The sequence below is a fragment of the Neolamprologus brichardi genome, chromosome 11, assembly GCF_056152115.1.
Source record: "Neolamprologus brichardi isolate AB-2024 chromosome 11, ASM5615211v1, whole genome shotgun sequence".
Lineage (NCBI taxonomy): Eukaryota > Metazoa > Chordata > Actinopteri > Cichliformes > Cichlidae > Neolamprologus > Neolamprologus brichardi.
In genome coordinates, this window is record NC_142114.1 from 30,321,636 (window position 1) to 30,348,819 (window position 27,184).

Here is a 27,184-nt window from a genome sequence, read left to right on the forward strand (position 1 = left end):
GCAGCAGCAGGTGAATCAGTCTGAAATCATGAAACATGAAACCAGGATTGTAGGAAAAGTCATGGTTGGGTTTATTTCAACAAACATTACATTACATTTGAAGAAACACAAAACATACATTTCACTTTTTGTTTGAATCAAAGACTTCTCTGTAACGTTAGCTTATCAGGTCTCAGCGCGAGAGGTTTGTGTTTGCTGCTCAGTCAAACTGACACAATCTGATTTTTTAAAAAGGTCCAAAAATAATTCAGAAATCTTTGTTCCTTCTTCTTTGTTTAAGAGGACGCACACTGTTTTGGAAACGAAGTCTGTGTGTGTGTTTCTGGCTGTCAGGATGCTGATTTATACGTCTTTGTCTGATTTAAACATCGGTGATGAACGTGAACGTGAAATAAACCCAGATCAGTAACAAGCAGAGAGAGGAGAGCCTGGGGGAACACGATTGAAAGGCGAGCGTGACAACATGTCATCGAGATGAAGCGACAAGCGACAGCTTTCACGCTGCATCGCTGTTCAGATATAAAAGAAGCAAATCCGGATTATTTCGTTCGCTGGAGCTTCACAGCAAACTGGAGATGATCGAGGATGCAGGCTCACGAGAAAAATGAAACAGGAATATTCACAGAGTGAAGCTGCTGTTCTTCACTCTTACTTCGCTTCACCTGCAGATGGAAACGTCCTAGAACCGCTGTGAGGGCGTTAATGTGATTTTAGGGTCAGTTATGATTTTGGTTTCCAAAGAAATTCAAGATAAACCCTCCAAAGGTTTATGATGTCACGTGTACGTAAAGTGCATCCTGACACATTTTGGTTCGAGCTCGCGGTTATTAATGAGACAGACTGAGACGCACAGCTTCTCCTACAGTCACATAAACTCACTGACAATTAAAAAAGGTACATATCATTACTATCACACACTAAATGTTAACGTCGACCTATTCTTCTTCTCTTTAGTTTCTGTCGTATGTTTCCATGTTTATATTAAAAAAATAAACCGAGACACTCAAACGTCACGTAGAAGGACCCCGATGATGCGTTCAGGTGCTTTCCCCAGACTGTTCGCTCTTTGGCTGCTTTCTCTCCTTCACTTCATTCGCGACACACACATAAACACACTCATTCAGACTGGACTTTCTCAGCTGGCATTCGGACTACAGTTAAAGTGGGTTCAGAGAAGCTGTGTGTGTGTGCTCGTTTTAATGGTGTGTGTGGGGTTGTGTTAACAGTCCGTCTGCAGCTCTCAGACCTGAATGTGCATCAGAACTTGTTGACGATGAGCCTGGAAGTCTTCAGGCACCGTGTCTGGAATAAAGAAGGAAATGAGCAGAAAGTTCATCAGTTGTCAGAGTCAGCAGGTTGTACTTCCTGCAGATACCGACTGAAAAGTGGACACAAGTCTTTAAGCCCTGATCTTATTGGGATTTTCTTTAGTTCTGCAGACGTGAGAGGTAAAATGAATATGAAGGACGATGGGTTATTAAATATTAATGCATGTGAGCTTCTAATTGTGCAACAACATAATTTTGGGCCTTTCCTCTGAGTATTTCATTTCAGGAACAAACACCAGCTCCGCCATCTTGGACTGCAGGGGGCTCTGCAGACTCTGAGCTCAGCAGAGCAGAACTGGACTGCACATGGTTCAGGTTCTGGTTAGAGCGGGTCAGCGTGGATCTCTGAGCCAGTGCTGCCCCTCAGCCTGCTTGTAGATGAAACTATGGCATCAGTTTGAAAATCTTAAAGACATCTTTATGGAGTTATCAGTGTGTTCACAAACCTTTCAGAAAAGTAGATGCATGGTAACAATTTGAAAATCCTACGTTGACTCGTTCACCAGTTATCGTATTTACCAACTAGGATGTGCACCCTTTCTGTAGATCCAAGGAGTGCTGACAGTATTCAATCAGCCTTTATCGGCCGAGGGGTAAAAATAATAGCAGGAGGATTGTTTAGATTAATAATATTTCTAAAAGTTCAAAAAAGCTTCTAAATTTCTGGTTCCTCCTCAATTATCACATTTACAAGCTTTTCAGAAAACCTGACCCCCGACCTTGAGGTCGAGGTGACTGAGATTTTCAGTAGACAGGGTGCAGGGTGACGACAACATTCATCAGCCTTTTAAAAAGCCTGCCTCACTACAGATTAGCCAATCTCCCATTCAAGATCATCTTCCTTCCTCTGGGCCAGTACAGAGGTGCACTGCACTTGTACTGGTGTAACTGTGATATGCGCTGGACCTGTGCGTCAAAACAGCGATCCTTTAACAAGTGTTCACTTTGTGGATGAAGTCACAACGAGCCAAATGGGACAACAGCTCCAAGTGGTGAGCAAAGACTAAGTTGGTGTAACAGCACGGAAATAACAAATGTTCACATTTCACAGATTTTCCATGAATGATCGAACTCTTGGGTCAGTCCTCACCAGGTTCCTGACAAGTTGCCTCTGTACTTGGGAACTGTGGACTCTTGAGCTGAAAACTGCTTGGTGGCAGTTGCAGATCCAGCTCATCATCAGCAGTGATGATCCTTGAAACAACGCTAGGATCCCTTCAGGACAGAAGCTGGTGTTTGCATGTTTGTGGTTAGAACCGAGCTTCCAGGAAGTCATCCAGCCATGCGAGAAGATGATCTTGGATCAGTGGTATTTAAATCAGTATTTAAGTTTTGGGATTTTATGGGCTTGTTTTAAGAACTTCTTGTATGTTCAGGAAAAACTGAAAAGTCTGAAGGTGAATCGGTGTCACTGGTAACACAATCGTCCACTTCAACACATTTTAGCGCCGTAAAAGGCTTATCAATTATTCCAGGACTCCCCAGAAACAAATAAAACGACAAAATGCCAAGCAGGGTCGGCGGTCCTACCGTTGCATCTGTAGCGCAGGTTGGACCAGATGATGTTTTCCTGGGAGAAGCAGAAGACACCGAGCCGTCCTCCTCTCATGGTGGTGTCGACCACAACGCCAGAGTCTGCCACCACGCGTGTGCCATCAAACAGCTTTACCCTAAAACCACAGGAACACGGCGATGCTCCAGGTTAGAAGCCAATCATTCCTATGGATCAATACTAGCATCAGCCTAGCAAATAAATGATTCTCGGGTAAACGATTGGTAAGGATTGTAAATCCAGAAGATAACTGCTGTGACGTTTGGAGATAGAAGTTTCCTAAAGATAAACATGAACTCTGGAACGCTCCGAGGCAGAACCCAAACCCAACCTGTTAGAAACAACTTGGGATAAATAATAGATCGGATTGGGAATTACGTGGATACCTAGAAGAGTGTTTGAAGTATGATGAAAACCTAATTTTCCCATAATGTCTGTAATAAATAAGTAAATGTTTTTTTTCTCATTTTTTGAACGTCATCAGACGTGCTAAGTTTTAATGAAACGATGCGAACCGATTGGAGGTAAAACCTTAAAATTTCTGCTCTTTATTTTCAGTCACGTGTTCAAACTGCACAGAAAGTCTCAGCAGCAGCTCTAAAGTACTGAAAAATGCAAAGAGGAGCGACAGAGTGCGAACAACCTGGGACTCTCTCTCTTTAACGACTCTCTGAAGAGACTTTCTGAAAACCTCCTCCTCCTCCTGCCTCTCTGCCTTTATTTCTTTGCTTTTCTCTTTCTCCTCCTGACCGGCTGAAGAATGTGAATCCAGACCTTTTTTTTTAAATCTGCTGCCATTTCCAAAAACGTAAAAGTTTTAAGAATCATGACACTCGCTGGAAGAACCAGAATCCGATCATTTATCCTTCAGTGAGCGTTGTAACACTGTAACATTTAATATCAATCTAATATATACAAAAGTATCACAGAAATAAAACAGAGTGTAACTTTGAGTCGATCTGCGTCAGGCTCACTTTTCAGTAACGTGACTCGAGGTCTTATTAACGCCTGATTTAGCACTTCGAGTGGGTACAGTAGATGTTTTACGGGATAAAGTTTTTCAGTGTGTCGCTGTCTCTCCGTATGATCTGCATATCAATGGCCTCTGAGGTGGATTCTTGCCAGGGCTTTGGTCGTCATGGAGACGAGCACAATGGAGTACCGGGGGGCCCCGAAGCCACAAAGAAGTTTCAGAGGGTGAAGAATGCAGTAAAGAGAAAAGAAAGAAAGAGACAGAAAATAGATGAGCGTGAGGGACACAGCTGCAGGCCGAGGCAGTACTACAGAGTACTGCAGTATCTGCACTTAGTATATATAATACTGCACTATTTGTGCTACAACAAATGAGTACTCACTGTTACAGACTACTGTAGTATCTGCACAAAGTACATTTTTGAAGATCTTTTAACAAAGCTGCAAGGTGTGAGTACAACAGAGTATATCTAGGCTACTGCAGTATTTGTTCTACAGGTTATTCATGATATCTTTACTACAGCAGAAGATATACTGCAGGCTCACAGAGCGAGAGTACTACATAGTACTCAAGTTCCAGTCCTGCACTCTGCATGTGCTATGGAGTACATCCAAATAAGAGTGTAGTGCAGGCAGACGTTGTAACGCGTTACTGTAATCTGATTACTTTTTTCAAGTAACAAGTAAAGTAAGGGATTACTATTGCAAAAACGGTAATTAGATTACCGTTACTTTCCCGTAGGAACGCTGCGTTACTGCGTTACTAAAACAGATTTTTTTTGCGAGAATGTCTCATGACAGTGACGTAAGCGAGTGCGACGTTCGTGACAACAGCTGTGTGCAGATCAACAATGGATCATATATCGAGTGCAGAGAGAGTATGAGCGTGCAGCGTTTAAAGCGTGGAAGTACTGACCTTATTTTGAGTTTGATTCCATAAAAAGTGACAAAAACATTAGTGTCCGTTGTGCGTGGGAAGAAAACTTCTTTTTACAGCGAAAAAACCCTAAACTTCCAAACTAGCACCGAGTAGCTACGACGTAATGGGAAACTCACAGAGAAACTCGCGGATTCTTCCACTGACCGCTGCACACCTGCACCAGGGTAACCCTCCGCCTACCCCACTCCTGCTTTACAGGTGAAAATAGAGCAACAGGACCGCTAGCCTTTGACTTTATTTATTTTCTGCTGTGTTTTACTTGCATCTATTTGAAAGACTGAGTGTAAACACACAAAATATTTTATTTTATGTGCAGAAAATAGGTTTAAATATTAAACAAATTTCTTCCAGTCAGAGAATGTTGCATATAATTAAATTTTTGCTTGATGCATAAAGTTAAAAGATCAAAACAAATAAAACAAGTTTTAAAAAGAGACTTTTCCATTTGATTACATTTTGTATGATGATTATGCAGAAAAAGTAGAATTGGGCTGAAAGATCTATCACTTTATCACCTATTCAGGTTGTAAATTGTGTGTTAAAAAGTAACTAAGTAATTAATTACTTTTGAAAATAAGTAATCAGTAAAGTAATGGGATTACTTTTTGGGGGAGGTAATCAGTAATTAGTTACAGATTACTTTTTTCAAGTAACTTGACCAACACTGAGTGCAGGATACTGTCACTCTGCAGTATTTAAGATACTTCAGTCAGACCTCCCTGAGGGTCTGCCTCTGCTCTCACCTGATGTATCCCACCTGCGGTCGGTGGCTGAGCTGCCAGCGATAGGACGTTTTGTCCATCCAGCCGGTGTTTCGTGGGTCCTTCCAGAGCAGCTTCACCTCTCCAGTTGTATCTCCCGTGTGCCACAAGGCATTCCTCAGGAACTCACCTGGTCCGGTCCGAGACTTTACCGCCTGCAGGATGAACACAGGGAGAAATTTGGAGTTCAGGAGGTGCAACGTCCTGAATGAGGCGACTAAACTCTTCAAGAATGACCAGCAGGCATTACAACCTGCCAACACATGATGCAATACTGGTTTCTGCTGATTAAATGTGCATTAAAGAACAGTAGAAGAGAGTAGAAACCTTGAGCTGCAGTGCGGGCTGGGCCATGGCTCTGAAAGGTATGGATTGCCAGTAAGCCTGCTCTGTCTGTTTCCACATCACCACATAGAAGCTGGATGAATCCTGGTAGCCAAAGATGAAGCCAGCGTAGTCGTCGTCCGTAACCGTGTTGACGTGGAACGTTCCCTCGAAGTCAACGCCATTAAATGCCGTGTAGCCTGCAGACAAACGGAGGAGGTGATGATCTGCTCGAGGACCAGAGGACAGCTGTGAATTCTCCACTTTGAAGTGGAACTCGTACCTACGGCTAAACCAGGATCGCTGTTCATCGTCTGGACAATCTCCATACCCTGAGGAAAGAGAGCATCGAGATCACACAGGCAGTTATTGTTTATAGCCTGAGACAAATATGGTAGTAGAGACCAGCTGGTGCTGGAAATGAGCAAAATAGGCACCCCCAAACGTTAGTATCAGTTACATCTTCTTGTTAATGCTTTTACCGACTGTTTAACACCAATGGACAAGCAATTATACACATTTTCTAGTAAAGAACAGGTGGAGAAACAGTTGTACTTGATAAACAGCCATATTCACATAAGACTACCAAAGTTACCTGATTCAGCACCACCCAGTTGGGGTCAATCTGTGCGTCCCCCTCCGGGTCCAGGATGACAGTCTGATAGGCTCTGAAGTCTGTCAGAGTGACCTCGGCACTCTCCGGGCACACATCGAGCAAATCCATCACAGCGTCGTTATCAAAGTCGTTCTCGCAGACGTCTCCGATACCGTTCACTGCAGACGGACACGATGGAGCGGTTTAAATCTAGACCTTCACAGGATCTCTATGAATAAAGTTACTTCTCTTTGCAGACGACACGGTTCTATTTACTGCCAGAAAAACACAATTCACAGCTTTGCTACTGTTGACCTGTACATTCAAAATTCACTGAATACCAACATTAGAAACACTTTGATGGCAAATGCAACAAAATTACGGAGCCCCGCAGGGGACATGGGAGGAAAAAAAATTAAGACGGACTTTTGCGAGATCTCGCAAAACAAACTCGGGATCTCGCAAAAGTTTTAGCCGCATTCTTCGGAGGCCACCAGCTTGAAGCCAACCGGGAGGTCGAGGCACGATGTGCCGGGAAAGCGGTGTTCCTCCCGGCTGTAGTAGGTCTCGACCTCCCGTTAGCTTTGAGATGGTGGGTGTTAGATCTCCGAAAACGTCGGAGCACTTTTGCAAATATGTGATGTCTTGTAAACCGAGCAGATATCTGACGTTTACACAACTACATTCACGCCTCAAAATATCTTAAAAGTGTATTTTGTGACCCAGAAAGAGTAATATTACAACTAAGTAGCTGCCGCCATTGTTGGAATTCAACTTTTGCGAGATCTTGCAAAAGTTTTGTGAGATCCTGAGTTTGTTTTGCGAGATCCCGAATTTGTTTTGCAAGATCCCGAGTTTGTTTTGCGAGATCCTGAGTTTGTTTTGCGAGATCCTGAGTTTGTTTTGCGAGATCTCGCAAAAGTCCGTCTTAATTTTTTTTTTCTCCCATGTCCCCTGCGGGGCTCCGTACAAAATAACATGAATGTAGCTCCAACAAAAGACTTGTGGCCCAAGTTCCCTGATGCATTTATCACATCTGAATGCAGACATTCCTACACCGATATGTAACCAGGATGTTAAAATCCTTTGAAACTAAAAGTATACATTTTATAATAAACTATTCAGTAAGAATATAAAAGTAATAATCACACAGAAAATGTAAAGTTCGAGAGGTTAATTGTGTTAACTAACCCGAGTCTAATTTTCTGTTCTTTAAAAAATAATAAATGAATGATACACAGCAGCAGGTTCTGGCTGTTTAGCCTTTGTGGGCTTTTATATGATTGTTACCATCTGAGTCTTTCTGATTGGGGTTAACGATCAGTCTGCAGTTGTCGTAGTCATCGAGGATGCCGTCGTTGTCATCGTCGTGGTCGCAGTCATCTCCCAGGCCGTCGTTATCAGAGTCCAGCTGGGAGCTGTTGGGGATGTCTGGACAGTTGTCTCTGCTGTCCTGGTGACCGTCGCCGTCCCTACAGATGTTAAATAAGTGACCTTGTTTCTCCCTTTAATGAGCAGGAACTGTATGCCCACTGATGCCTGGCTATGAAAGTGAGTCAGTCTCCATAGACTTCAATATTTTCTTCTAATTAGAGGTGTGGCCAATTTTAGTGACACAGCTGGCTTGTAGCTCGAGGCTGTCATAAGACATAAGACTGATATACAGTATTCCTACCCTTAAATGTATGTTAATAAAACATACTCACATTTATCAGAAACAGCCTGTTTGACAGTAATTGAAACTAATTGAAAATAAAAATGAAATCACTTCAAACAAAGACATTTTCATTTTTTAATCTACAGTGTAATTTAGATCCAAAGTAATCCCATTTATTCCCAATTTCATTTACCTTACAATATAAAGCCCCCTCCCTGAGCAGATGGCCCCGCCCCTCCCTGAGCCTGGTTCTGCTGGAGGTTTCTTCCTGTTAAAAGGGAGTTTTTCCTTCCCACTGTCGCCAAAGTGCTGCTCATAGGGGGTCATATGATTGTTGGGCTTTTCTCTGTACCTATTATTGTACGATCTACTGTACAATATAAAGCGCCTTGAGGCGACTGTTGTTGTGATTTCGTGCTGTATAAATAAAATAACATTGAATGAATCCCATGAAAACTCAACTGCAACTAGAAAACAAGTTTTACATCATTTTTTAATTTTCATTGCATTTTTAAATGTTTTATGGCATCAAAAAATAGATCTGTGTGTGTGTGTGTGTGTGTGTGTGTGTGTGTGTTCCTGTCTAGCTATCTTTGTGAGGACTGAAATCTGCATTCTACCATACTTGTGAGAACCAACAGTCACTTGTGAGGACACACTCACCGGTCCTCACAAGTTTGAAGGCGTTTTTGAGGCTCAAAATGAGGTTTTAGTGTCAGGGTTGCAATTAGGTTATGGTTAGGTTTAGAGTAAGGGTTAGGCATTCATTTTTAATGGTTTGGGCTAAGGTAAGGGGCTAGGGAAACCATTATGTCAATGAAGGTCCTCACTAGGATAGCTGAACAGGGTTGTGTGTGTGTGTGTTTTCCAAACATACGTGTCCAGGTTGGTGTCGCAAACGTCTCCGACCAGGTCGTTGTCTACATCAGTCTGAAGAAGAAAGAAGACAGACTGTAACCTCTGACCTTTCTGCTATTGCTAGTTACAAACACAAAACAATTGGTGCTGAGTTATTTGTGCACACCGTGTTACACTGTCTCTGTTTACTGCTGAAACACACAGAAATGCTGTTTTTACATCGAGCAGCCGCCTCAGTTGTGAGTTGTTGGTGTGACCTTTTAATTCTTTTGACTTTCTCACAACTAAAGAAGTCACAACAACAACAAAGATGCAACACGCAAATACAAATTAACATTTAGTGTTTTTTGTTTGCTATTTTTATTAAAACAAATTTAAATTCCATGTGTGATTATTTATGTCCAATAAAACGTAGCGTGCCACAGGGCCTGAGTGTTTGTACCTGCATTGGGTTGCTGAGCTCAGGACAGCTGTCGCAGGCGTCTCCGACTCCATCTCTGTCTCTGTCTGTCTGCATCGGGTTCGGTACCTTTGGACAGTTATCCAGAACGTTGGGAATACCTGGACACAAAGCCATTCACCAGTCTTGTTTAATGGTTATAAATGACATTCATGCAGCACTGTGGCTTCACCAGTTTGCATGTTTTTGTAAATAAACAGCCTTAAAGACAAACTTCTAGAGCTTAATTTGCTTCACAGCTCCTGTAGTTCCTGTTCTTTGTCTCTAGAGGGCAATATAGAGTCACGTGTCTCCTGAGAGGTCTGATGGCGGTTTCTAACCGTCTCCGTCGATATCCTGGTCGCAGGCGTCTCCCTGTCCATTGTTGTCTGTGTCTTTCTGGTCGCTGTTGGGGACGTTGGGACAGTTATCACAGGCATCTCCGAATGAGTCGCTGTCCGAGTTCTGCTGGTCTTTGTTGGGAACCAAACGACAGTTATCCTGAAGGCCAGAGGACATGTCACATGACCACATCACAGCCACGACAGCCACTGACAGACGCATTCGCGGTCTCTAACCTCCACGTTTTTGATGCCATCCCCGTCAGCGTCCTCATCACACTGGTCTCCAATCCCGTCGTTATCGGCGTCCTCTTGGCCAGAGTTTGGTGTGAACACACAGTTGTCCTGGTGGACAAAGACAGCAGGTAACACACACACACATACATCACAGTCCAAATTACTTTTTAGAGTTTAGTTACTAAATTAATCAAATGACCTATTATCAATCAACAACAGGTGATCTGACCTGTTTGCAGTGTTTGTCGTTGTCCATGCAGGGCAGAGAGCGGTCGGGATACCCGTCAATGTCCGTGTCCATACCGCACGTGTTCCCGTTGCCGGCCCAGCCCACATTACACTGGAAACACACGTCACAAAAAAGGATCATCCAGGTGATTCTCTGGTCTGTTTACATGAAACTAATAAAGTACGTCCACCGTACTTTATTAGCCGTTAATGGTTTGTTTGACCTTTTCCAACTTCAGATGAACCATCGCCTCATTTACTGACAACGTGCGCACCAGGAGGATGATTATATGGTCTAAATGTTGAGAACATTGTGAAAGCTCAGGACAGACTTGAGGCAATACGACCTTATTGGTGGTATCATAAAACCGAAACTTTTCTTTCTGTTTAACAACATCAAAAGGTTAATTAACGCTTCTGCATTTTTCATTAGTTTTTATTTTCAACCCTAATCATGAGTGGGTTTACTGCTTTTGTTTTAACTCGTTATATCCATAATTTTGTAATCTATGTCGTATTGGACAGAGGAATATTTAAGACGAAGCGGTATGAAAACACAGTATCAAAAACAGATCCACCATTGAACAAGTTTGACCAAATTAAAAACACTAAACCCAAAGAAACGTCACGTATATATTTGTTGGTTTTCATTTTTTCTGGTCACTTTTCATAAAGCACTACTCCAAAATGCCACTAGAGGGCGGTGTGGATTAGTTTACATTGAGCTGAGCTCAGTGAGCTGTGAATTGTGAGGACAGTTAGTAGTAAACAATGCAGATGTAGTCAACTGTTTGGAAGTTTTTTAGGTTTGGTGTCATTGCTTCTCTGAGGAACATCATGTTCATAAAGGTAATTTATGTGGAAACATGGATCGTTACATGACAGTTACATAAACTCGAAACAATCAGGTCTGATGTCCTCACCCTGCAGGCAACCTCTCCGTTCCTCTCCATGGCACAGTGGGCGTTGATGTCACAGGGGTTAAAGGTCAGTGCAGCACAGGACTTCCTAGGGAAGCATCCTGATGTTTGGTTACCGAGAAAACCAGGTTTACAGCCTCCACATTTGTACGAGCCCTGAGGAGAGAGAGAAACGTAGCAGAGTTACAGCTGGATATCCACCAGAGGGTGCTGTTTGTCAGCTAAAGCCCCTTTTCCAGTAGTAGCTACTCGGATCGAGTCGCCACGGCTTGCCACTGCTCGACTCGGATCGACTGGTTTTCCATTACAATCGAGTACCACCTGATGTGTGTGGTCATCGTCATAGCAACATGGCAGAGCATCCCGTGACAAAATTAGCACGCAACATCCAGTTAACAATATACCTGCTGCTCGGTCTGCGGCTTTTCGTCAACGGCACGGCATTGTTTCTGTAGCTGCTTCTCTCATCGGGTTTCAAAAATGACGGTTTTGATTTTCCTGAACGAGATGCTCTCATAACTCATCGAGTGACGCCACTAAGCAGCCAATTGCACACAGTCTGATGATGTCACCTTTTACCTGCTCGGATCACTTGGAACCCCGGTTGAGCAGGTACTAATTTATTACCTGGTACCAGGTACTATGACTATGGAAAACTGTGGCAAGTCCATCCAAATAGGTACTAATGGAAAAGGGGCTGAAGAGAACAACGTGCAGGTAAATTTATGTTCTCGGCAAAGACAGCACAGGAATTTTTATCTGTGTGAAGAGAACAGAGATGTGAACTCACCACAGTGTTGACGCACACAGAGTTTGGCACGCAGGCGTCAGGTAGATCAACACATTCATCAATGTCCACACAGTCCTGAGAAACAGATTCAGGTTTTCAGAACACTTTTCTCTGCAGACACATTGGCTCATCATAGCAGGAAAAGCACAGGGCGAACTGTTTTTCCACTCATGTGAAGTACGCCCAGAGTGCTGCTCACTGTCGGGGCTCATTTACAGGGACACCTGATGTACTTGTTAAAAACAAGTTTAAAAAACTATATAAATATGTGATACATATATATAGATATATATGTATCAGTAGCGCACACAGTAGTCATTTACAGTGAATTTTGCCATATGTACTCAAACGTTCTATTTTTTTCTATTGTTTCCGTTTATTATTTTCTCCAAAAGTTATTTTTAATTGTTTCCAGCTGCATTTACCTTCTATAAACACAGTTTTCCAGAATAAACACATCCAGCGCTCGGGCTGTAAAACAGTGTGAAGTCTGGATACGGCAGACATGCTGACACAAAACTGTATCCACCCATAAAGGTACAGTGAAAGAGAGAAAACAAGCACACCTTTGTGTGTGTGTGTGTGTGTGTGTGTGTGTGTGTGTGTGTGTGTGTGTTAAACTGAGTGCCAGTGGAAAATTAAAAATAAGTGCAGTCTATTGCCTGACCTGTTTGTGCGTCTTAGCGTAGTCCAGTCCAGTTCCCGACAGTGGCGCCCCCCACAGGCCTGGAGGACATGGCTGACAGCTGAACCCCCCAGCTGTGTTCACACAGGCTTGGGGAGAGAAACATGGCTGCACCTCGCACTAAGAGAGAGAAGATCTGGCTTTACAAACATATACCGTGTGTTGTTGTGCTTATTCTAAAGTGACAGCTTCTTCTTTTCCGTCTTTTCCGTATTATGTGTGTACTATTCCAGTGATCAATGTTTAAATAATGAGGTCAGTTTATGCGAAAGCCAAAAGCCAAGGATTCATTTTTTCTACTCCTACATCTGTATGATGTCAGTAAGTGAGGATATCCCTAATATGGTCATCTATGGCCCGCTTCAACCACCTGCCTGCTGTTTGTGAAGGGCAGCCAATCAGAAAAGAGCTGATTCAAAGAAGGAGGAGTTAAAACAGTACGGTCTGAGAATAAAAACACAGAGCTGGAAATAAGCCGAGCACACCCCCAATGTGCAGTACTGGCATTGTTGTCTGTTGAAGTGTAGTTGTATTGTTACCTCATCAATGTCCCTGCAGTGCGTCCCATTGCCAGTGGTTCCAGGTGGACAGGGACCACAGGTGTATCCAGGGTAGTGCAGACTCTCCATGCAGGACACGCCTTTGTGACACGGGTTAGGAAAGCAGCGGGAACGAGGCTCATGGAAACCTGCGACAGAAACGCTGAGAGTCAGCGCTTCCTCGCATTTCAAACTCAAACTACGAGGAGGACAAAGAGCACCGCCAACTCACCGCAAACCTGACACTCCAGGATGGTGTTCCTGATCAGAGACATCTCCTTCACCTGCGGACCATGACAACACAGCAATAAGCTTTTCAGGTTACGCCACTTCTCTCCCTTTACCTCACTGTGTTTGTGTGTATTTAAATTTATACATCTCACTCTTGGTGAACTGAGAGCTGAGCATAAAAGAAAAGTCCTCAGTTTACTGGTTGAGCTACGTCCCAACCCTCAACTGTGGTTATGAGCTCTGGGTAGTGACTGCAAACTGAGATCAGGGATATGTCACACAGTGGAAATTTGGTTGTATTGCAAGTTTTTAGTTTGTTATTTGACATTGTTTTAATCCACTGTGACTGGCTGGGCATGGGATAAATTAGTTGATCATGGATGTAAGGATGGATGGACGGATGGATGGACGGACGGACGGACGGACGGACGGACGGACGGATGGATGGATGGATGGACAGATGGTTGGATGGATGGACAGATGGATGGACAGATGGTTGGATGGATGGATGGACAGATGGTTGGATGGATGGACAGATGGATGGATGGATGGATGGATGGTTGGATGGATGGATGGACAGATGGTTGGATGGATGGATGGATGGATTGATGGACAGATGGTTGGATGGATGGATGGACAGATGGTTGGATGGATGGATGGATGGATGGACAGATGGTTGGATGGATGGACAGATGGATGGATGGATGGACAGATGGTTGGATGGATGGACAGATGGTTGGATGGATGGATGGACGGATGGTCGGATGGATGGACAGATGGATGGATGGATGGATGGATGGACGGACAGATAGTTGGATGGATGGATGGATGGACAGATGGTTGGATGGATGGACAGATGGATGGATGGATGGACAGATGGTTGGATGGATGGACAGATGGTTGGATGGATGGATGGACAGATGGTTGGATGGATGGATGGATGGATTGATGGACAGATGGTTGGATGGATGGATGGACAGATGGTTGGATGGATGGATGGATGGATGGACGGATGGTTGGATGGATGGATGGACAGATGGTTGGATGGATGGACGGACAGATGGTTGGATGGATGGACAGATGGTTGGATGGATGGACAGATGGTTGGATGGATGGATGGACAGATGGTTGGATGGATGGACGGACAGATGGTTGGATGGATGGATGGATGGACAGATGGTTGGATGGATGGACAGATGGTTGGATGGATGGATGGACAGATGGTTGGATGGATGGACAGATGGATGGATGGATGGATGGATGGACAGATGGTTGGATGGATGGATGGATGGACAGATGGTTGGATGGATGGACGGACAGATGGTTGGATGGATGGACAGATGGTTGGATGGATGGACAGATGGTTGGATGGATGGACGGATGGATGGATGGATGTACTCCCTGAAACATGAAAGTCTACCAACAGAAGACTTTTTCTCACCTGTCTGTCTGCCTCACCTGTTCTCTGATGTCCTGTCGCAGCTCTCCCAGGATCTGATTAAAGATAATGAGCTGGCCAATCAGAGCCTTGGTGTGGTCACCTGACAGGAGACGTATTATAGTCAGTGATCAGAAATCAGCTCAAATGTGATCATTGGTTTTGATTATTTGCATAAAAAAAGCAAATCTCACCCAGGATGGAGTTCACCTCGCCGCTCACTGGAAGAGAAAAAATTCATCCCTGTTTATTAATATCACACAGGGTATATCTGATTACAGTTAGAAAATGATCAGCTGGAGTGTAAAGCTGCAGGAGAAACCAGCTCTCTCTGAAGGTCTGAGTGCAGAGAGCCACACTGAGTGAGATCCCAGTGAGCTGACCTGAGTTATAGGATGACGAGTCTCCTTGGAACGGGCAGTCAGTCAGAGATCCAGCTTTAGCAACGCTGCCCCCTAAAGCCATCACGAGGGACACCAAAGCCCCCTGAAACAAAGAAGGAGAGAAAGTGTGGAACAGAGCAAGAACTGTGAGGGAACCGTTCCCTTCATTTATCAAAATGTGTTCCTCACTCTCACTTTGAAGCTCAGACGCAGTTAAACTGGCAGAGGGCTGTAATTAGCATGCCCTTTAATTGAGTTTTTTCCTCATGTGAAGTGCAGACACTGACGAATGTTCCACTGCCCATCACTGCTTTATTCACTCTCCTCTGTGCTCGTCCCCGTGCTGGCTCATGCACAAAGGCCCTTTCAGATGGGATTTATTTCTCTGAGAGAGGTGGAGTGATTTTAATATTACCTGCCCCACTTAGTGATTTTAATCCAGAGTTTATGCGACTCATTTTTCACCCCCTCTTTCACAAATAATTACCTCCTGCTTTTTCAGCAAACTGGCTGCTCGTCAGGTAATTTAAACCCTGTTCTTCTACTTCACAGTAAAAGTCTCATCTGTATTTCCACAGCCTGAAGCAATGTCTTCAAAAATCCAGTTTAGTCCAACCAGCAGTTACCCCTGACACATCCTTCTATTTCAAAAACACTCGTAATATTTCCTTAATCATTAAAAAGATCGCTAATTTTCTGCTGCTCCAACCTGGAGTCGGGCGTAAGTCTTCTGCCCGTGTCTGATCTCCACCATCTCCACCTCTCTGGGCAGGGGAACCAGCGGCGGCAGGCCCTGGCTGGAGTCAGCCAGTCGGCAGTCAACATACAGCTCCATGTTGATGTTGTTACGCTGCAGGCCACCGACTCTCAGGATGATGGAGTGAGTCCGTCCATCAGCCAGGTTAGCGTTCTGCATGTTCACTGTGTGGACCTTCCCGTCAGCTTTGACGTAACGAACCAGGACTGAAGAACCAGAAGAACATGGACAGTAGAACAAAAGATAGTAAAAGAAAGGAGAGGAGAGAGAAGTCGTAGTTGAAGCAGAAATAGATGGAGTAGAAGAAGAGGAGAAAAAAACAGTTTGACGTTTGGTTTAAAAGCATCATGATCACAAACACGGCACTGTTCTCAGGTATTTTATAGACTTACAAATAAAGCATAGCTCAGTTTTTATAGGGTTTATATTAAGATGACCGCTGGTTAAAGATTATACATGACCACCTTGTAGTTTGCAGTTTGATCTAACAGTGGCAGTATTAAGTCATTGCAACAACACCTACAATTAGACACAATAATGATACAGAAGTATCATGAAGGTTTAGTGTTAAGCAGCATTTTCTGTCACATCTCAGAGAACCAAGTCGGCCAGAACTTATCTGAATATATTACCTGTCGTAGTGCCGTTTGTGGCAGCATTTTAAGTTTCTATATGTCAATACAGCCATAATATCCCAGATGTTAATAATATGTATGCATTAAGTCCATAGTAACTACATAAATTGCAAAACAAAGTGCAATAAACTAGGTTTATATTTAGTTGCATGAAATATTTTCCCAACACTGGAAATTTATTTTGGGTGTCTTTATAGGTACATTTTTGAGATGCACCAATTTTTATAAACTGCAGGAAAAATGAAAATAAATTATTTGTGAACATTTTGCAAAAAAAAAAAGCATCAAAATCAACTATTTCCAACAACAGTGCAGTTTAAGTCCTGAGCCTCCCACAAAATAACACAGACAGGCAAACATGACACAAACAAACACCAGCAAACCTTCGAAAGGCCCCGTAGGGAAAAACTACATTTCCTGCAAAAATGACATCACTTCCAGTTTTGGCAAGTAAGAGCGGACGTGCGATAGTTTGCGCTGACGTTTATTCCAACGTAGGAAGTGCTGTGAACGGTTGAAGAGTTAATGTTTTTGTTGTTGCCAGCGCTTTTTACGCGATTTTGATTGATTGATTGATTGGTAATTTATTTCAACATGTGAACAATATACAAGTACATTTAGAAAAGAAAATAAGAAAGAAAAAAAATACTGTACAAATTACATACAAAAAAAATTATTAATTTACACGTTGAAAGGGAAGAAGTAAACACTTATTTAATCCCACCCCTTTGCCATAAATTATCAGTTAATATTTAGTCAGCTTCCTTACTGATATAATTTGTAATAAAAACAGTGAACAGATTTCTGATATACTATAATATCACATCATGAGTTGTTTTGGGTTTTTTTGTTTTTTTTTTTAAATAGAGACATTCACTTAATTTCAATATTTTCCTTTTCTTTATAGTTCGAGAAGATCATATTTTTATAACTCTTTTTGAACAGTTTTATGTTTGGATTTTTGAAAAAAGACATTTCTGGAAGGAAACTGCTACCTGAGACAAGCTGAATGCGTGGTGCTTAAGTACACTCCTCCGGTTTCATATGCAAAAAAAAATTAAATAAATTATTGCGCTAGCTTATGTGGCTGCAATTCCAACGGGATTTAGAAATAGTATAAGCTTTAACCTCCTGCCGTCCACATATGTTGACGTCACATTTTGGGTTATTTAGACCAAAATACTCAATTTTGCTCTACAAGGGCCTGATATCCACTTACGAGGACATTATACTGCTACTGTTCTATCAAATATTTTAAATGAATATCCTCATATGTGGCTCTTAATAAGGTAAAAAAAAAAATCTGGTAATTCTTTGTTTTTACATTCATCAGGTTCCAATCAGCCCAAATATCAAAGAGAAATTAAAAATGCTGCCGTGGAAGAGTTTTGGTCTCAGGAGGTTAAAGAGGACAGCTCTGCAGATGAGAACAAACCTGAGAGATGTTGATCAAAGAAAAATAGAGCTCATCGATATTAGACTGCAGTACTGAACAAATATTAATCCAGTTTTTAACTCCTGTCTGTCTTCTACACAGAAAGTGTAACTAAGATACAAATAAGAAAGTTATTTATGAGGGTCAGCAGGAGGAAATCATCCACAGCTCACTCATAAAGACAGGAACTGCCCATGCTCTAATTTCTAAATGCTTTTGTTTGAAAGTGTTTTGTAGGCGATCAGGGCAACGGTTTCGTGGCCTCTGTGGATGAGAAAATGGAAGAAGCGTAACGGAAAAATTAAAAAGAATAAACAGTCTGAGGGAGCAGACGGCTGGCAGCTCGCAGCAGCAGGAAGAAGGAGAAAACATGAGAAGCACCAAGAAAATAAAACTACCAGGATACAATAACTGTGGTGGCGTAAAGATCAAAGTTATAGTTACATCTTATTCCTCTGTCCCACAGAGCTGCGCTCAGTTCAGCATAAATTACTGTCACCAGAGAACCCAGTGCAGATTCATCCGCTACTGGAAATAGTCCCATTATTGGCCTAATTTCAAGGCGAGGAGGCTCTCTGCAAAATTTGTGTGGATCATATTCAGACGAAAGCATTTTGAGACAGCTAAATCACGAGGTCAAAGGTCGGCCTAAGCCAAAACACAAACACAGAGTAGTTTATGAAACGTGGAGTCTGATTACAGCAATCATGTAGTTAGAGCAGCTGCAGGCTGAAGTCTGTCATTATCAGGATGAAGAAGATTATAAAACGACAACAGAACCAGATTCCTGTGCCGGCCCGGCGGAGACCAGCTTATCAGAGCAGACTGCGCCGGCCACCACAGAGCCACGTCATTCAAAGCTGAACCATCAGAGCGCAGTGTTCAGTTTCAGCTTCATTAAACATCACTGAGCTCTGCGTGATTACCAGCTCTGTAATCAGCCACCGTCTCAGCTCTGCAGGACTCAGAGTTTCCACAGATCTTCAGCTGTGTTTGATGTCGCAGACGTGCGTGGAGTCTGCAGGTTCAATGTGTCACTCAGTGGAAACGTCACATCTTAGTGTCTGCATCTTTACAGCCCATGTGCGGCCTGTGCAGAACCAGAAATTTCAATACATTCAATTCAATTTTATTTACACAGCGCCAGATCACAACAGTCGCCTCAAGGTGCTTTATATTGTACAGTAGACCCTACAATAATACATACAGAGAAAACCCAACAATCATATGACCCCCTATGAGCAGCACTTTGGCGACAGTGGGAAGAAAAAACTCCCTTTTAACAGGAAGAAACCTCCGGCAGAACCAGGCTCAGGGAGGGGCGGGGCCATCTGCTGTGATTGGTTGGGGTGAGAGAAGGAAGACAGGATAAAGACATGCTGTGGAAGAAACAAATGAACAAACGAGTGTGATGGAAAACTCTAAGAGCTCAAACTGATGAGCTGTTTAGGTCAGAGAGTCTGACTCTGGGCAACTCCAGGCCTCAAGAGCCGGTGTCCTGCAGCTGCCAACACACCTGAATTACATGATTAGTTCACTACCAGGCCTCCGGAGGACTTCAAGACATGTTGGCTGTATCCCAATTCAGGGTCTGCAGCCTTAAAGGCCGCATTTTAAGGCCGATTACGTCACAGCGACGCGACGAAGGCTGTCCCAATTCGAAGGCTGCTCGAAATGCGGCCCTCAAATGCGTCCTTCATTTCCCTGAATTTTAAGGACGTGGCGGTGTAGACTTCGTGGCCCAACATATCCCAGAATGCATAGCGCGGCGGTGGGTGTGGATAATTTTGCCGAAAAAAACGGCGAATGAGGGGCGACCGAAGAGTAAACTTAAGTAAGTACTGAATATTATGTCACTTATTTATGTGCAAATGTTTAATAATGAAGAACATTAAAACATTCCTGTTGGCCACATGTCGGCAAAGTCATGTGACATTAGTGACGTTTGTACTAACTTGGTTTTAAAGCCTTTACTTTAAAATATACGCCGTTCAATAGCTGAGCTTAATCAGAGAATGATCAAAGCTCATGTAGAAACAAACAAACAGATGAACAAAAGATGTTCTCCTTCATTTCTGTCAAACAAAGCTGTATGAAACGTTTCCAGCTGTTAGTATCATGGTTGCTAGGCAACCTGGGCAGTGCAAAGGAGGCTAGACCGTCCCATTTCACAAGCCTCGCACTTCCGGCCTTAGCGGTCTTTAAGTACGCGGCCCTTGAGGATCGTTGAGGCTGCGTACTTTAAGGCTGCAGACCCTGAATTGGGATACAGCCTTTGAGGAGGTCATTTAGCCTTTAAATCAGCTGTGTTGGATCAAGGACACATCTAAAACCTGCAGGCAACCGGCCCCCGAGGCCTGGAGTCCCCCACCCTGAAGTAGAGGAAATAAAAGTGTAGTTTAACCTGTGGGATATTAAAGACTGCTTTTGTCCCCAGATGGTTCAGCGTCTCTCTGGTGAGTGGGGTGTGCAGGATGATTGGTGGAAACGGTGTGAATAACTCTAACAAGCCTGTCATAATGGTTTCTACTTTATCATCATCGGCTGAATGATTTTAACGAAACATCTTCAACAACAACTAAAACCTTTGCAGGGACCATCAGACCTCCTGAAGAACCCCACAGAGTCTCCTCAGTGATCTGTGGAACCTCCTTACTGCTCCACGGTATGCTGTGTTACTCTCCAGGGTCCCGTGGGTTCAAAGGTAAAATGTCAGATGTCACAGAAACACTGTGGACCAGCTGCTAAACTAAAGATGCCACATTTCCTTCCTTTCTCTCCTTGTCCTGAACCTGCTACGTCGACCCTCTTGGGGAGGTGTTTCCTCTCCACACAGTTCTACCTTTCTCTAAAACCAGGCGCTGATACGCTGCAGAAAGCCTCAGAGTGTCTTAACGACATACATTGCTGGATGTCTCTGAACCTTCTCAAACTAAATCATGACAAAACCGACATTATAATCTTCGGTAAGCAGGACTCTGTTAGTCTCATAAGAAACAATCTGGGCCCACTATCAGCTAATGTACATCCCCATGTAAAAAATCTTGGTTTCATTTTTGATTCCACTCTCAAGCTGGACGAGCAAATAAATTCAGTTGTTCGTGGCAGTTTTTTCCAACTCAGGAGCGTTTCTAAACTCAAAAATATCCTGTCATCTAAAGACCTGGAAACTGTTATCCATGCTTTCATATCGTCACGTCTTGACTATTGTAACTCTCTCTATTTAGGCATCTGTCACTCAAGCCTGTCACGCCTGCAACTTGTTCAAAATGCAGCCGCGAGGCTCCTGACGGGCACTAGAAAGAGAGAGAATATCACCCCGGTACTCGCATCTCTACATTGGCTACCAGTTAAACATAGAATCGATTTTAAGATTTCATTATTTGTTTTTAAAGCCCTCCATGGTTTGGCTCCAGGTTACATTTCAGATCTTCTTAGCCTGCACCGACCCACTCGATCTCTGCGCTCCTCCAGTCAGATGCTGTTATCAGCTCCCAGCTCAAATCTAGAGGTGACAGGGCTTTCTCCATTGCCGCCCCGAGACTCTGGAATAGTCTCCCCCCCCTTCATAAAATTCTCTTCATCCTTGGAAGTCTTTAAATCAAATCTCAAGACCTACTTATTTTCCAAGGCTTTCGGATCTCTTTGATATTACATGTCTTACAATTCTTTTTTTTAATGTTTTCTCTCTATTTTAATTCTTTTATTATATTATCCCTCTGTTGAGCACTTTGGCCGACACTTGATGTCTTTTAAATGTGCTATATAAATAAAGATGACTTGACTTGACTCTCAGTGAAGTATTCGAACCGCAGCTTCGTGCTTTCATGGAAAGCTTTTACAGCTCTGCTGTTTCATTTCAACAAAATCCATCCTGACACTTTTGGGATCTGTGGAAAGTTTAAGATTTCCAGCAGAGTTTAAAATAAAGAGGATTTGGATGGTGTTTGGATCAGAGCTGGAGTCAGATGAGGGTGAGCTGCTACACGTCCACCAACCTTTGTTGATCTTCCCCATGATGGCGACCTCCAGGTACTTCCTGTTGTCCTGCTTGCTGTAGATGCCCAGCAGAACTCCTCCGAGCTTTGCTGGCAGCCTGAACGTGGACACCACATAGATGTCACTGAGCGCGCTCAGACCACCAGACAGCTTCTCCACCGCTGCGACGCTCTGCTTCGAGTCCTGCAGACCCAACACGTCGATCACTGAGGAGCAGGAAAGAGAGTCATTAGCTCAGAAACCTCAAAGAGAAAAAAGCTGAACTGGAGACACATCTGACACACAAGGACTCACACAGGAATCGAACCCCTGCCCCAAACAGCCAATCAACGGCCAAACTGGAAATTAGAAACCATGTTGTAGTGACAGCTGTGGACAAAGAGCCACCGTGTGATCGCAGAGATATCTCTGCACTGATTATCTTAGCAAAGATGTTTTACTTTCTCGTCACTACTAATTAATCCACATGTCACAGAAATGTAACAACAACAACCATAAGTAAAGAATGAGACAATAAAAACATCTGGCTATAACAGGCATCAAAACTAAGAAATAAAGCGATGAGGGAATTCGCTCATTTCCAGATGTTTTCAATTTGTTGAGAAAGTCGTCAAATAGAACTTTTTTCTTTTTATTGCGTTCAACACCAGGGCAGATGTTTGGCAAGTCTCTTTTGTTTTGACCATCGACAACATGAAACTCGTTTGGTTTGGTCTCAGTTTCAGAACCGTTACATACAATCAGCTCACTTTTAAGTGCGGGGCGGCGTCAGGTCGATGCCAAAGCCTGGCAGCATATTTTAAGACTTTCTGTCGTGACGTAGAAACAGATACGGCCTCGAAACGATTGATGCTGAGGCTGAAAGTTCAACACTAAAAACCATAAACTCTGTGATCGCCTGCTGAGCTGTCCAAGGTACACGCCGCCTCTCTCTCCAGCCAGCTGGGATCAGCTCCTGCCCTCAGGACGCTCTTCAGAATAAAGCAGACGTAACTGATGGATAAATGGAAATCATTTAGAAAGATGTAGGAGACCCACCGTCTCCCCCACTTTCCTTAAAGACCATCTTTACTGGTTTCTTCTTCATTTTTTTATTAGAATCATACGAGGATCTGAGCATCTAACAGCTAATATCTGACTTCCTTGTGACCTTTGCACGTTTAAATTACACTGCGAGTCACAACAATACTGAGGTCGAGAGTTAAAGCTTCCTTTTTAACATCTGAAGCTTCATGCAATCACTCCGACTGCAAAACGAGACAACAGATGCATTTCTGCACCTCAGCTGTTTGTACAGATGCATGAAGGTGGTTTACATCGCCCCTCCTGTTCTCACTGCGTGTCTCTAATTGTTGCTCCTCCCACTGTGGATTTAACAGTGATGACTTCAAACACACCAGAAAATTCTGGGCGAGGATCACATGAGTCAGAGCGGCTGCTGCGGTTTAATGTCACCGAGGCAAATAGACGAGATTCCTCTGGGGGTCTGAACATCGCAAAGGATGCAAGAATATTCGTTAATACTTGACTCAAAGAAAAAACCTCGCCTGATCTAAGATAAATGGAACCTGCGCTCCATGAATGCTCTTTCGAGACAAATAAAAATACAGAAGTTAAGTTAACCCGTATCCTTACACAGACTAGGCGTGGTTCAGGAGTACCTAAGAAATCTCTACCCTGAGCGAGCTGCACACAAAACCACCAATGCAGGAACACAGAAGTGAAGCTGCTCAGCAGAACGGCTCTTTCAAGCAGTTACGGTCTGATGACAGAAGGCGAGATAGAGATCAATCAGGGCGAGGGCCGGCTTGCCTTGATTGACACTAATCAGCGCACAGAGCAGAGCAGTGTGCGAGGTGCTGAAAGCAGTGACTCACTTCACCTGCTGATACATGAACCGACGCAGCGAACTTCACTGTGCAGCTTCCAGGTTTTTATTGTGAAACTAAGCTACGCTGGTGAGCTCGACTCGGGAAGCTTCTGATCAGTCCATCTGCCGAACACAAACACCACAGAGGAAGAACAACAGACAGCTGATAATCCTGCTGCTCCATCCTGCTGCCCCTCCACCCTCACACCAGCCAGTCTTAGTCCAATAACAACAGATGAGTCCTGATGTTTTAAAACAAACCCCAACAATCTTCAAACTGGAGACGAGTGTAGCACCTGAACCACCGCAGAAAGAGGAGTCGGCTCCATGCAGCCTGCAGGACGGCGTTCAGACCATAAACATCTGAACCAGTTTAAGCTCAATTTACACACAGTAACAGGTCAGAGCATCACGCAGACACAAACTGATCCCAGTGCAGAGGCTTTAAAACGCAGAAGAGTCGTGAAACCAGCAGGCGACCCCACAGTGGCCACGCCCACCTTTCAGTCTGCACACTTGGTCCTAAATAAAGTCACTGCTGCAAACTTTAAACACCTTTTCTCAGACTTGACTGAGTACAGTTTCTTTTTGATCGTTTGTTGGTCGTTTCTTAAAAGCAACAGAATCTCTGCCTCGCCTCCAAAACCCTGTTTTCCATGTTTTCATGGTAATAAAGTATTTGTTAATAAAATGAAAGATTTAAAGATGAAAATGATCTCTGTCTGCACTCGGCTTACGTCACAGAAAATGAATCCTTAGCAGGGAACCCCTTTCAAGTCCTGGCTTTTGGTCCAAATCTCTTGCAGCTGTTTTCCAGAAGATAAAATTGAAAAGATAAAAAAAAATGTTGTTGGAAACCCAGAAAGTTACTATAAACAATCCCAAAGTGGAAGAAAGCGCTGACACACTGAGGAAGCTTTCTTCTCATCAGATTGTTTTAAACACTTGAAAATATGAGCAGTGATCCTGCTGATCTATAACATCTGTTCCTCTTTATTGTGAAGATGGTCTCAGCCCAGAGTCAGCAGAGGTCCGCACCTCAGTCCTGAACTCTCTGCTCGGTTTTGATTTGGTGTCTCTGTCTGTGTTTCTCTTTAGTCTGAGTGAATCTGTCCTCACAAAAACATAAAATCATTACAATTCACCCCAATATGCAGCTGCTGTGTAACATTCATTGGTGAGCAGCAGCTGCTGTCACTGTGGATTACACAGCACGTGCAACATGGACACCTTTTGTGTTTTTTAATGTTTATTCCAAAAAGGACTTTGGAAAGTTCGGTATGATTAAAAATCTGGATCTCTAAGACCACAGACTGTATGTAGAAGATGGACATAGCTGCCATGACATCATCCACTGGGTTTGGACTCCACATTTTAAAGGTTCAGTGTTAGTGACTTAGAAACGACCACATTCAGTTATCAGCTAGTGCTAGCTAGCTCCCTTTGCCAGCTGGCTGCATCACTATTTATTACATTAACGGACTAATAACGCACTCAGCAGACTTAGCAGGCACTGATGTTATTATCAGATAACTTTAAACGCTCCATCATGGCCTGAGGTGAAACCTTCGTCAGCTTCCACCTGCTGTTCAAACTTCCTCAGCAGCACGCTTTGTTTCACAGAAACAGCATCCTGAGCCGAACGCGTCCTCGGGATGTTTTAGACCATCTCACTCTGTCTCCGGGACTGGAAATCCAAACTAAAATATCCATAATCACCTTTTATCACTGCCTTACTAAAATGTCTGACTTCAGGTGATCGACTGATATCTGATACAGTCTCAAGAACTTTTATTAAAGAAATAAAACATTTTAATTTGAGTAATTCACGAGTATAGATTAGCTTTTAATAGGTTTAAGAACAGAAAAGGGAGATTTTACACCACCTGGTTAGAAGGTGTAATAATGAAAAGCTTATTAATACATTTAATATAAAAGTAAAACACATTTACCTTTTTTCCATAAAATCTTAAGACCAACACTAAAACAGTATCAGTAATGATTTATTTGCTATGAACTCATAACCTGAAAGCTGGTGGTGCAATATTAGTAACACAAACCCGGCATTAACATTAATAAACACCATTTATTAAACAGCAGTTTTTCAATGTATTTGCTAAGTTTGCTAAAACTGTAATATGAAAACTGGTGACGTGTAGCGTTGAAACAATATTAGTAACGTGCTTGGAGTTAATAAAATCAGCAGCTATAGTTAATGTGTCACTATGAAGTGTAGTAAAGTACTTCAGTGCAGTACTCGAGGAACTACTACTACTAAAACTACTCCCATCCCGTTTTACTCGGTTTCAGTTACAGCATCAGCTGCAGGTTGGTTCGGTTCTCTGACCTTGGACGTCCGGTCCGTCCGGGACTCCCGCGGCGAGCTGAGCGCCGATGAGTGACAGCAGAACCGGGACACACCAACCCATGCTGGACCTCAAAGAACCGGCTCTGGAAGCTTGAAACCGGAGATCCGGGAGGTACAGAAACCCGTGCAGGTCCAACGCGATGCTGGACTTGGGGGAGCTGTCAGCCGGGAACCGAAGGAGAACCCGAGGAGCTCTCCAAAGAAGGTCGGAGAAGCTGGAGGACGGAGAGGGGAGCAGGGGCAGTTTCAGCCAGGAGGAAGGAGCAAGAGGACCGAGAGAGCAGGCGGTGTCCACACCGACGAACAGCAGCGGTGAGCGGTGAGGAGCAGAGAGAAGAGCCGAAGCACCGCAGGACAAACCGAGCAACTGACGGGCGGGTTCACGAGCACAGCTGGAAACTGCTGCTGGCGCGCGCTCAAGTCGTGCGCGCGACCCGAGAGCAACAACAACAATAAAAGAAAATCAAATTAATTCAACTTTAAAAACAACAACAAAGTAAAAACAGAGAAGGAAAGTTTTTTCATAGGTTAAAGTTTTCTTTTCTTGAAGTGAAACATCTGCGCTTCACTTTTTTGGTTAACAGAGAAGCGGCTCGGATCAGATTACATAACAGCCAATAAGGGGTCGAGAATCAGTTTAGTGCCTGATGGCTGCAGCTGTGACGGCAGTAAACAGATCACTCCTCCATCCATCACAGCAGGTCAGAGGTCAGGTGTCAGAGGTCAGGAGCTGCCTCCCAGGAGCTTGTCCGTACCGCCTTTGTGTTCTGGGACCCTCATTAAGTCCTGCAGGGGGTCAGCTGAGGGTCCAGGGCCAGACTGTGACACCCCCGGGTGTGAGTTCAGAAAATAATTTACAAGAAGAATTAGAAGAAAAACGTCCGGAAGTTCAGGAAGTGGAC

The 27,184-nt window shown here is 43.5% G+C and overlaps 1 protein-coding gene across 1 annotated transcript; it reads right to left on the bottom strand.

Annotated features, from left to right (window-relative positions):
- Positions 1-28: 28 nt before the first annotated feature.
- Positions 29-27,062, bottom strand: thbs3a (thrombospondin 3a). Its single transcript, XM_087848542.1, has 23 exons — positions 26,262-27,062; positions 22,044-22,250; positions 15,928-16,181; positions 15,219-15,321; positions 15,030-15,056; positions 14,856-14,938; positions 13,399-13,450; positions 13,167-13,315; positions 12,610-12,747; positions 11,943-12,017; positions 11,156-11,308; positions 10,234-10,344; positions 10,005-10,112; positions 9,768-9,927; positions 9,430-9,548; positions 9,007-9,059; positions 7,763-7,944; positions 6,473-6,651; positions 6,161-6,209; positions 5,881-6,077; positions 5,536-5,708; positions 2,859-2,998; positions 29-1,302 (listed from the first exon to the last, which is right to left on the bottom strand). The coding sequence occupies exons 1-23, from the start codon at positions 26,341-26,343 to the stop codon at positions 1,241-1,243; spliced, it is 2,856 nt and encodes a 951-aa protein (XP_087704668.1). The 5' UTR covers positions 26,344-27,062; the 3' UTR covers positions 29-1,240.
- Between the last annotated feature and the right edge of the window lie 122 nt (positions 27,063-27,184).

Bases quoted from the DNA above. Each gene is read 5' to 3' on its own strand.
- thbs3a (XM_087848542.1), bottom strand. From the start codon at position 26,343: ATGGGTTGGTGTGTCCCGGTTCTGCTGTCACTCATCGGCGCTCAGCTC. The intron at 9,060-9,429 runs GTACAAACACTC...TTTCTTCTTCAG, and splicing joins AGCTCAGCAACCCAATGCAG to ACTGATGTAGACAACGACCT. The intron at 1,303-2,858 runs GTAGGACCGCCG...TCTTTATTCCAG, and splicing joins CCTGCGCTACAGATGCAACG to ACACGGTGCCTGAAGACTTC.